Source organism: Acanthochromis polyacanthus, chromosome 20, assembly GCF_021347895.1.
Source record: "Acanthochromis polyacanthus isolate Apoly-LR-REF ecotype Palm Island chromosome 20, KAUST_Apoly_ChrSc, whole genome shotgun sequence".
In the NCBI taxonomy this organism is placed as follows: Eukaryota; Metazoa; Chordata; class Actinopteri; family Pomacentridae; genus Acanthochromis; species Acanthochromis polyacanthus.
Genome location: NC_067132.1, coordinates 14,861,314 through 14,873,262, shown reverse-complemented (window position 1 = coordinate 14,873,262; position 11,949 = coordinate 14,861,314). Strand labels below are relative to the sequence as shown.

Genomic DNA, 11,949 nt, shown 5'->3' with positions numbered 1-11,949 from the left:
TATACGATGGAGGAAATCTTTCCAGGGTCACTTTAAAATGAACCTCGGCTGTTAATGCTGATACTGTGATGTCTGTCTTCATCTCAGGTGTCTCATGTTCACTGTGAGGATTTTCTGAGTGAAGCCAACAGAAGGAAAACCTCATCTGGTTGTGAAGAAGGAGACTGAATGGAAGACATCATCAGTGAATCACTTATTGTTTAGCTTTCACTTACAAGAGGACAGACCAACTGTTTCAGCAGTTTATTATTCTCTGTTCAGCAGACAGCGTTGAATTTTTAGCCAACAGTGGCGAAGTGATGAAGACTCAACAGATTTGACATTGCAGAAATTTTGAGACATATTACCACAAATGTGGTTTAAAAAAAAACTCACAGAACTACTTTTAAGTACTAATGTGAACTGCTCTTCGGATAACAACTGCAATTTGTAGCCTATTTAGGAAATTATTTTAATTATACAGAATATCAAAATTAAAATTTAAATATTTTTAAAAAAGATTACATTTATTTTAAAAGTAATTTTGTTTTGAGAAGAAGTTTAGTAAAGTTTGCAGTGAAGTTTGCTTCCTGTAGCAGTTTATTCTTGGGGTCTGCAGGTTCCTGGGTCTATAGACCTCCATTGATAAATAGGACGAGCGTTAAAATAACGTTCAGAAGAGGAATAAGTGGAAATTAACAAGAACTAGCTCTTACTTTATTCTGGAAACACGGTTAAAAATAGTGTACTTGGTCCATTCTCTTAACCAGAGGGGGCAATAATGCACTGCATGGTCCAAAAGAGCAGCAGCAGAAGAAGAAGACCTCCGTTGCTATGCGACGAACGCTACAGCACAAACGTTCGGAGCGAAGCATAAATTGACTTAAATTTAAGCGAACAACCTTTTCATTCATTATTACAGGTAAGTTTTTATTCTTCTCCTTATTACTATTTATTACTGTTATTATTTTTAGTCTATTAATGCGCATCGAAGTTGGGCCGTGAGCAGACTAAACAACAACTTCTTAATATTAGGAAACGCTAAGTTTCTAATTGTATTTAGCGCTGCATATATATAAATTAGCGTAACATAGGAATCCATGAGAAGACGTTATTTATTAAAATGAATTACTCTTTCACCTGAATTGCTCTCCCATATTATAGCTGTAGAAGATTTTCCTGTATCCATTTCTTGACTCACTATACTTTATACAGAATGTAATAAATCTGTCTGAGTATACATTTGAAGAGTTTTCTCCGTCTTCAATGTGTACTTACACTGATCATGCATAACATTATGACCACCTGCATAATACTGTTGTGGTTCCCCTTTTTGCTGCCAAAACAGGCCTGACCCATGGAGGCATGGACTCCACTAGACCCTGAAAGTGTGCTGTAGTATCTGGCCTCACCAAGATGTTAGCAGCAGATTCTTTAAGTCCTGTTAAAGTCCTGTAAGTTGTGAGGTGGGACCTCTATGGATCGGACTTGTTTGTCCAGCACATCCCACACAGATGCTCGACTGGATTGAGATCTGGGGAATTTGGAGGCCAAGTAAACACCTCAAACTTGTTGTTGTGCTCCTCAAGCCATTCTTGAATAATTCTTGCTTTGTGGCACGGCGCATTATCCTGCTGAAAGAGGCCACAGCCATTAGAGAATACTGTTTCCATGAAAGTGCGTATATGGTCTGCAACAATACTTGGGTCGATGGTACGTGTCAAAGTAACATCCACATGGATGACAGGACCCAAGGTTTCTTAGCAGAACATTGCCCAAAGCACCACTCTGCCTCCACCAGCTTGCTTTCTTCCCAGAGTGCATCCTGGTTCCATGTGTTCACAGGGGACAGCCTGTTCGCTTGCTGCAAAAATATGTCCAATCCACAAACTGTTGCCATGATGAAGAGATAATCAGTGTTATACACTTCAGCTGCCAGTGGCCATAATATTATGCCTGATCATGGTGTATATTCAGGAGGACTGATTCACTAATGACTGGACCTTCCAGATACAGGTGTCTTTATACTACAGTCACCTGAGAGACATTCACTGCACTCAGATGATCCACATTTCACTAACTGACTAACCTCTAACACCAGTTTGCTGCACCTGTGCCTGAATATTTATGCAATCTATGCAATCTCTTATTTTATATTTTTAATTAATTGGTATTCCTTTGTGGAAATCTAATTTCAGTTGAAGATGAAAGAATGTTTTTTTTAAACATTTTCTCCAAAAATCCAAATTAAATTGAGCATATTTCAATATTAAAAAACAATGAGATGGAGGAAAAACCTATTTGGGGTCTGAATACTTTTTAACGGGAGTGTGTTTTTCATCAATAACTTTGGATTCAATGTCCAACTTCTTTCTAATTTAAGGTTTTTTTAAAAAAAATTAAGAATATTATTTACAATCACTTTATTTTGAGCAATAATTGAGTTAATCACATCAAGGCTAAAGGCAATATGACAATATGATGCTGTAGTCTGTGTTGCTGTTTCACATAAAATAGACTTACAAAATGGAAAAATGAAAATATGTTCACAGTTTAATGAGATAATGCTGAGTTTGTACCCACAAATAGACCAATTTTTGAGTATCTTAAAATCTTGTCAAACTGCATTGACAGAATATTCAGCTTTTTCAAAATGGGATCTTTGTGAGCATAACATTATGCCTTGTGACAGTACAAATGGCTTTACTTTTCAGGGTAAATCCACACCAAAGTACATTAATTAAACTAAGGCAAAAGTCAGCATATGTGGAAAGTTATTCGATGATCATGTGGCAAATCATGTTTTCATTTAGTTAGAAACTTGTCCGTTTTGACGCTGTATTTGGGAGGTATTGAGTTTGAGATGAAAATGTCAGATTATTGTCAGTCATGATGCTAAGAAAACTTGCTGGCAGCAGGACTAAGTTATTTGTACAAATCCAGTAATATATATTTTTTCAGCTCATGTTTGTTATAGTTTATACTTGACTACTTTCTAAGGGCATTTAAGTGATTGTCGTGGAAAAGGTTGCATCATCAAGGTGTGAAAAACAAAAAACAAAGAAAGGTATTAATTGGACTCAACCAGAGTATATCTGAGGTATAAAACAGATGAGCTCACTTTAGCAACAGGTATAGTCAGGGCTTAGTTAGATCTTTGCATGTCACTCCAGTTTACAGCTTTGCCCTAAACTTATACCTAACAAGGTGTCTTTAAATTTATTTCTTTATTTGTTTCTTCTACCCTCAAAATTTCAGGTGGTTAACACCAGAGTCACTGGCATTAACATTGTCGGCCTTTTCCTTTATTTGTCTATCTCTCATTCTGTAAAATTTCTGATAGCATCCATATCTATTGCTGTATGAATAGGATCTTCTCCCCATGACTCCTTTTAACATTCAGGAACAGCTTGCTACCAGAAAATGTACCTGCAGCTTTCTGATCTTTCCGTTTTGAACCATGTTGCTTTCATGGTCTCCATATTCCTCTCCAGCTTCCATGGTGAGACAGTAACATCAGGCTGCTAAATTAGGTCTCAGGAACCAGAATTAAATTTTATGTTAATGATTTTTTTTCTTTATTGTTGTCAGTGTGAGGACATTTTAGCAGTCAGGGAGCTGTCACATTTTTATTTCCTCTTGGAACTCCTTTTTATTGCATTTCATCCTCTAATTGGACTATATTTGCAATGTTCATATTGCAGCCATGGTTGTTCCAGAGACATTCTATTGTGCCCAGCAAATCAACATCCCTCCTGAGCTGCCAGACATCCTCAAAAACTTCACCAAGGCAGCCATCCGAACACAGCCCAAGGATGTGCTGCTGTGGTCTGCGGCGTAAGTTTTAATCTGTGTCAACAGTGGTTTGGGTAGACATGTGGTTGTGTTTTATTCCAGTCTTATTCTGTCAAACTATAGCATAAACAGAGCCCACAGTGTCTCCAGGCAACATCACTGTATTAAAAGGCAGGCCCTTCTCACCTGCACATGTCTCATCTTTGCATTGATTGGCTGTAATTAGATCCCAGGGGCTTCTGTGTTACCACGGCGGTTAAACTATCAGACTTTCCTCAACAAAGAAAAAACACAGTTAAAGTGCTGGATGAAATTGAAATATTCCGGTATTTTTTTTACCATCAAGTGCTGGCTTATCCTCAGTAAACAATAAAATGAGTCAAGCAAAAAAACAAAAAAACAATTCAAGTGTCTCCTGGGTTTAAGATGTTTATATGCTATTAAAGTAACACCAGGCTCTGTTGCCTCTCAGAGATCCTGAAAGTCACACTGCCTCTGAATTTATTACAAAACATAATTTAACTAGGAAGATAAGCGACAGTATGACTGGGAAACTTTTCACAAACAAATCCACAACTTATGATGATTGACTTTGGGGGTGATTTATCCAGCTGACAGTACTCATGAGAAGTCATTAAACTGGACTAAACCCAATTTATGACTCATTTTACATGGTCTCCTTTTATCACATTGTTGGAACGGCAGGTTTGGGATCCAGGCGAGATGAATAACAAGCAGGGTAAAGCTAAGCACGGTGTTTAATAATATATGTGTGCTAATAATGTGAATGTGTCCTCTCCCAGATACTTCAATGCGCTGTCTAAAGGAGAGTGTCTACCTGTCAAGGACAGGCTGGAGATGAATGTTGCCACCCAGAAGACAGACACTGGGCTGACTCCAGGTCTGCTGAAGACTCTCCACAAACAGGTGCTCTCTCATAAACCCACAGAATTTATCACTTAATCATTTTCTTCATAGTGCTGCTGGTAAAAGAAACGGAATGCATTAACTGTATTGCATAATTTTCCAATGTGATTTACTGTTTTGAATTTGCATTTCCTGTACAGGCCACATTCTGTAATTGATTACCTTATGTGCTCTCCTGAGCATAAGTATTAATTGCATTGAGTTTAATATCCAGTCTTTGCTTACTCTTATTATTTCTGTGTGTTTCTGCATATTGCAATGGTGCTGTGACCCCATGTGGATCATTAAAGTTGCATATTATTGCAAACCTATTTTATCTCACCTGGGGCATTTACTGGCATCTTGGTGTGGATTCATTAAAAGAACAGAATAACTCGTAATTCCTTAAAGGCCAACACTTAAGATGCAGTCCTAACCTTGCAAAAACGCCACTCTTTATCTGTCATGGGTATTTAAAATTTCGCAACATTTTAAATTGTGACTACATTAGAAAATGTGAAAGCAATCTAAGAAAAGTGCATCAACTTTATGGCCACAAATATACATTAGTATTAATGTTGAGAGCAAATATACCAGCTTGGAGTGGCAATAAACTTATATGTAAGGGTTTACCATAAGTAAAAGAAGGCATAAACAGCTGTGAGACCCTCCAGCCTCAAGACTCCTGTTTATTTAATCAGATAATACAGAATAATTTGTCATGATTTTATACAGTCATCTGGTTCTTTCTCCTACTTTCCTCACCTAATGACAGCTGGCCCCCAAGAAAATTTGCAGCAAGGAGGAACTTGCGGAGAAATGGAAGGGTCTGTGTCTACCCATGGATCAGCTGAAGACCCTGCTGTCATTGGGCAGCTTTGGCTCAGATATCGACTGGATGGAGTTTTTTGCCCTGGGCTGCAGTGCTCTAGCAGGGGTGAGATGTTACATAAGGCCAGATATAAATGCTAATGCCACTTTATTCTGCTCCGTTTGAGCATTAAAACCTACTGTGAGACCATGCACAGCTGGAGATCCTCAAACAGCCCAGTGTTTGTTCATCTCACACTCTAGCCTCCTAGAGACAAGATCCAGACATCCATGATCCAGACTTCTCCATCGGAATCCTGGCGCTCCGCAGAGAATGACAGGATAAATCCTTTTTAGATGATGGGAATCTTTGTCGAGCTGCTAAGCCAATGATTTTGCTTTAAAGATGCAGATAGAGCAGTAGACAGATCAAAGAGATGTTTTTTTAAGCATCGAGAACTTTACAGGAGATGACTTAGTGTCTGCAAAAGCAAATGCAGCTAAGCATTAACATCACTATGTGCTCAGTGTCAGTAGTTTTGGATCGGATGCTGCTGTGTATGAGGCAGTCGACCACTTTAACCACATGAGGGCAGTCTTGTTCTAGCTGGGCTGGGCAGTTTTTTTGCTATCTTTAGCTGGCATATGTGCTTGTAAATGTATCTGTAGAGTTTTGTAATGTTCATATGGGGTGGGGATGTCCTTCATTGCATGCTTTTGTGTTTTTTGTGTCTCTTTTTTGTTATTTTTTGCTTTAAAATTCCTCAGACTGATTCTCATGTGTCTCGAAATACACTTTCTCAGACCTTGATGGGTACTCTGAAATCTGCCTGTGAGATTCTGACGGAGGACGAGGAAGGCAGTGCTGCGAGGATCCCGTTCGATACCTTTACCAAATTGTACACTTACCTGGCTCAGGTGGAGGGGGACATGTCACAGGACCACATTGACAGCTTCCTCCGCAGTCTACAGCCACAAGTGTAGGTTTTCATTTTTGTGTGTGCGAGTGTGTGAATATGTGCATGGATCTCAGATATATAAACGCTATCACAGCAGCTGTAGTAGTGGAATATGAAGCTATTTTAGATACACCAGCAACAGATATGCTAGCCAGTTTTTACATTTTTTCTTTAAATTTTTCCAAAGAGCGTAATTACTTTCCACCTTTGAATTTGAATCACCTCCCATTGATTCCGGCCTCAGTCAGATCTCATTAAAAGACTTTATTTTAGTCATTTTTTCACTCCTCAAGGTCATAAAATATCTGCAAGTGCTAACACAGAGGTGAGTGGGCTTGTTTGAACTCAAGGGACCTTAAAAAACTCTTAGCGCAGTTGCCTTTTATTTATTTATTTTTAACTACATCTAGATTTTATTCCATTCCTCTCAAATTTTCCTGATTTATTTTAACACTGGTTGCAGCTAATAGGTCACCTACAGAGTTTGATGTCAGGGTTTCAGCATATTATATGATTACATCCAGTGCATGCAGAGTTGCTGAACATGTGCATTAAAGCTGTTAACTTGAACTACATTTCAAAAGTTTACATAGGAATGAAAATGTAAGAAAAACACATTCAAAACTACTTCAAGCTCAAGGAACACTCTCAATATGTTTCCTGCAGTGATGACTCTTGATGTAATGAACACTTCTTTAGCTGTTTTTGGCCCAGCATTTCTGCCACTCAGTGTCAGCTGGCTAAGAAGCACAGACAGTTTAAGAGCTAAGCCAGGTCCCCCTAGCCTCAGATGATGTTGTAAGATTGTGATATTCACAGTTGTGAAAATCCTTTTGCTGCTGAGTAGAGCTGTTGCACTCAAGCATTGGTTTCTCTGCCCGACAGCGACAAGCAGAACGGCATGATTCAGGTTTCCAACTTCTACATCAGCAGGAAGTAATGGAAGGAGAGACAGAAAGCAATGAAAGAAGGAAGGAAGGAAGGAAGATGTAGAAGTAACAAAATGATAGTGTTCAATTAATAAATGTGCCCAGTAATGCTCCTTCAAGCACAGCTGTTGTTTCATAACTATAAAATTGGTCCCAGTAATTGTTAGCATCAGGCACAGTGGCCTATTATTTGTCATTGTCCAGCTGAACGGAGCTGCTATTTCGAGTCTGGTTGGAATCTTTTAATGAGCAGCAGGAGAAGCACAAAGCTGCCTCATACAAACTGTCAGGTAGGGTGTGTGAATGCTTTTTTATTTCCCATTCTCTTATGTCTGGGCAAGCCAAAGTTCATTTATCATGCACACCACCTATCAGCTTGCAGCCTCACCACATTTGGCCTCTCTGCTGGTGTATTCATTTTTCCCAGCAGATGAAAAAGAGGAGCTGTAAGGAGATAAGCACCGAGGGCACAAGAGCGTGATTTTCTGCTTGCCATAGAGACTTCTGTTTTGTTCAGCCCCCCCGTGCAATAATGTAAATGGGCAAGTGCAAATGCACACAGAGACAGGTTTATTACTCTAGTCAGAAAGCTAAAAAAAAATCACATACGGCGCCATACACACGCACACACACACATTCATGTTTAAATCTCACATGCAGAGTTGCTCTGAACTTCAGCACAGACATATATATATTCAGACATGTTATTAAGACACCATTTCATGTGTCAGTGTGAAGGAAAAAGCTGTTCACACAAGCATAATATGAGCATCTTCTGTTTTTTAACTATGTTTTTTCTCTCTCTCTGTCTTACACACACAAACACGCACACACGCACAAATCTGTTGTGTCATTTTGATAGTTTTTCATCAGGCTCGACAGGAAACAGGATCAGTGGGAATTCACATCGCAGGCACAGTTGGCAGTAGGTTTTAAAGGGTGGAGGATACACACACACACGCACACACGCGCACACGCGCACACACGCACACACGCACACACGCACACACACATACAAACATACTAAAGCTTACCCCTTGCAGGATTGCAGCTGTGGCCAAGTCAAAGGGGATTGGAGGACAGATAGAATCTCTGATAACCTGATAACTGCAGGCTCTCCACCCGTATGACCCAGCAGAGAAGGAATTTTGTCAGAGCTTATAAATCAGTGATCTTTCTATCGAACTTACACTAGAACTGAGTCAAAGTGTATGTCAAAAATAGCCCACCTTTTGTTACAATCTGCTTTTCTTTTTGGAAAATTCTGATTGTGATGAACATACTCTTTTCAGGACAATGCTAAAACAGAGATGAGTTGTGCTTTATATAATTTACTAATTGCATTATTAGTTTTTATCAAATAAAACATCATTCTGAGATTGTGTTCACAAAACTGTAACTGTAACAGTGTGTGCATTCATCCCAACTGTAAGCAAGTTGTAAGAGTCTTCAGCTGGCAACCTTGTACTCGGGTAAGAAGTGTTTCGATAATTAAATTTAAAAAAAGTACCAATCCAGCAGTGTAAAAGTACTGCATTAGAAATAAAATCCCATTAAAGTGAAATTATGTAAGTATTAACAGCATAGTATAATAAAAGTATTACTAGTTTGGTCCCTCTGACTGCTATATTATTATATATGTCAAGATATTATTATTTATGGTCTAGCATCTTTGTGTTAGCAGCATGCTACTATTGCAACTGCTGCTGGTGGAACGAGTTTTAACAACCGTATATCCAGTTTCATTAACAGGGACAGACAAATCTGAGGGTTCATCAGATGATTAATGGGAGAGGAAAAAAGAAAAAACAAACTTCTGCTAGACCAGCCTGTTTTCAATTTTGGGACTTTTTCTCTAATCTTTTGTTTTTTAATCAGATCTTGGATCATTTGAACATTTATTAAAATGAAACTTAGAGAGACGCTAAGCGGGAAAAATCAGTATTTGGTAGAGCGGCTTACAATTCAGACAACTGAAATGTGACCAAACTACACACTGCTTTTTGTGAGATGTCAAAAGCCAGACATTTGGTTGGAATTCACTGGTTTAATTTTTAACAATGTGTTGCGTTTTAAAAGCTTATTATGTTATCCAGTGTGTTAAATCTTCATCGTCAGATAAATGTAGTGGAGTAGAAAATAAAATAGAAATGTAACAGAGTGGAAATAAAGTAGCATAAATTAGAAATACTCATGTAAAGTACAAGTATCTCAAAACTGTAGCTAAGTACAGTAACTGGGGAATTTTATTGTGTTGATGCTTTTAATCACATTTTTGTTGCTGACTGAGACGGAGACAGTGGGCAGTTTTCTTGAACTGTGCCTACAGTGTGTATTAAAATGCTAGAATTTCAGAAAAATAAACTGGAGGTTCTCACTCCTTTTGACTTCTGCACAGCTTCCTTCAAGCATAGATTTAAAAATCCCATCTCAAAGTAGCAAAATACTAAAAGCAACACTCTGTTGACTCAGAAAGAAATACTAGGTTTCTGTTATCTAAAACTAAAACCACTGAAGCAATGGAAAGTGTGAATGCTTTGAGACACAACTTGCACTTGTGCTATCGAGAAATGACTGTTATGTCAGGTCACATCGCTCCTGGTTGACTATTCTAGGAAAGAAAATTGTACTTTGTATTCATGTTTCACTTAGAATGGACCTTGTGGTCAAAACCGGGAGATGTGTTCCTGTGTTTCCTGAAGTAACAGCTGCTTCCTAGTGAAACTTTCCACTCTTTGCATGTTCTTCACTGAGTATTTTTAGGCACGTCCTTCAATTTCTATGCAACAGCTTATTTTTAGTTGCATCTTTTAAGTACAGCGGTTACACCTACGGCTCCAATGCCGTTTGCCCCATTGTTTCAGGATTTTGGAACATCGAGAAAACATGACATCATTGCAAAGATGTCAGTACTTTAGGAATCTCAGCTCCAGGGTGGACCTTGTTGTACAGGCTCTACTGTTTCTTCACGCTTTGCTCATAACATCACATCTCCAGGGACACGACGAATGTTGCAGAACAGTGAGAAAGAGACAGGAGAAGAGAGAGCATGCACAAAGGCTCCCTTTTGTGCATGCCTCTGTGTAACTGTTGTGTAACAGATTTCAGGGTAAGAAAAAGGGAAAATATGATTCATGGTGTATTCTAGAGTTGTAGAACATGGATATTTTATCATTCTGTGTGCTGTATTCCTGTTCTCAGTAGAGCTGTCCTCTACTTTGTTCAGAGCATTGCTGGGTTTTAAAGATTTATCAGTAGGTTTTAGTCAGTCTAGAAATTGTTATCGGGCTGTTTTAGTGACAGTCTACATTGGAAAAAATATCCATCAACATACCATGATTATGTAAGTCATGATGATAACTGGGACATGTGCATCAGCTGTTTAGTCTTATGTGTGTGACTGAAATGTATGTCATGGACGCCTAACATATTTACCATACACATGTTCCAGGGAGCTCCAGCATGGGATGATAAAGCCTCTGGACTTTATCCACAGAGACGACATGAACTCAACTCCTCGTGCTTCATCCATTGTTGCCAGAGCTGAATAGGAAATAAGAGAGACAGAATTCATAAAACTAAAGCTGTACATACACCACTGAAAGCAGAGCCACACCCTGAAAGTTGTGCTGGTGAAGCATGTGCATGTAGGTGTGACTAAAAAAGAGAATCAGCTGGAAATGCCAACAACACTATCGATATATGCTAGAATCATAGCCTATAAAAATCGAAACGACTTTTCTTAAGCCCAGATTTGTTTTTAACACTCACCCAGGTGGGATAACATCATCTGTCAATCAAGCAAACACCCCCAAAGCATTTCTCTCTTTAAGCCTCATTATCTTCTTAATGGAACAATGATCTTGTAATCCCCACTGTGACACACATGAGCAGATGTGAAATTAATTATTGAGACCCGAACCCCTTTAAAAACACGTGTAATTACTTTTTGTATTTCAAGAGAGAAGTGTAGGCCTTTTTCACTAATTCCACCGCTTCCCTGGATTTCTTTGAGCCAAGTATCCTTATTATTAGTGGAGCAGCTTATAAACCACCTCTGCTTTGACTTTAGTGCTCTGTCTCATTTTTACAGCGACATTATGCACATGACTGTGAGTAACTGTGTGATAATCAGGAATCCTCCTGCAAGAGGACTTCAAGTTTCACCTTGTGGTGCTACTCTATGCTGTCCTACTTAACTGCTTTGCAAAGGACACATTTGTTTAATGGTATAGACTGTTTAATTCTGTGTCGCGTTCTTGTGTCTATTTATCATACTGATTATGTCTTTGGTGTGGCAGCAATTGTGGAACATGCTAGCAATAAATGAAGCTGATTTGTCCAGGCTGTACTTGGGAGTTGTTTTTACACACATGAACACACATAACAAAAAGAACTTAATTAAGGGCTATTGCTGGCTGATTAAAATTAGTTAATTACCACTTGTGGACTGTTGAACTTCTCCTATTCAACAGGCAACAAAAGCTTTCTCTAGCCCTGCTTTTGAGTGCTGTCCTTAGCTTCTGAATAGACAGTGCTGTCTCTCCCGGCCTCATTAACTGATTAAGCAA

At 38.8% G+C, this 11,949-nt stretch overlaps 1 protein-coding gene across 2 annotated transcripts; it reads left to right on the top strand.

The window, feature by feature from the left end:
- The first annotated feature begins 781 nt into the window (after nt 1-781).
- On the top strand, nt 782-11,720 carry ropn1l (rhophilin associated tail protein 1-like). Of its 2 annotated transcripts, none has more exons than XM_022201205.2 (6): nt 782-901; nt 3,684-3,816; nt 4,578-4,701; nt 5,456-5,617; nt 6,295-6,470; nt 10,830-11,720. In XM_022201205.2, exons 2-6 carry the CDS (start codon nt 3,686-3,688, stop codon nt 10,927-10,929), a joined length of 693 nt encoding a protein of 230 aa, XP_022056897.1. In that variant the 5' UTR covers nt 782-901; nt 3,684-3,685; the 3' UTR covers nt 10,930-11,720. The 2 variants fall into 2 exon arrangements, with proteins under 2 accessions (XP_022056897.1, XP_051796627.1); XM_051940667.1 differs by lacking the exon at nt 10,830-11,720 and adding an exon at nt 7,335-10,823.
- Nucleotides 11,721-11,949: the final 229 nt, after the last annotated feature.

What these genes read in the sequence shown, in the direction of transcription:
- ropn1l (XM_022201205.2), top strand. Translation starts at nt 3,686, where the DNA reads ATGGTTGTTCCAGAGACATTCTATTGTGCCCAGCAAATCAACATCCCT. An exon ending in TGAAGACTCTCCACAAACAG is followed by an intron (nt 4,702 to 5,455) that starts GTGCTCTCTCAT and finishes ACCTAATGACAG; the next exon opens with CTGGCCCCCAAGAAAATTTG. An exon ending in GCTGCAGTGCTCTAGCAGGG is followed by an intron (nt 5,618 to 6,294) that starts GTGAGATGTTAC and finishes ACACTTTCTCAG; the next exon opens with ACCTTGATGGGTACTCTGAA.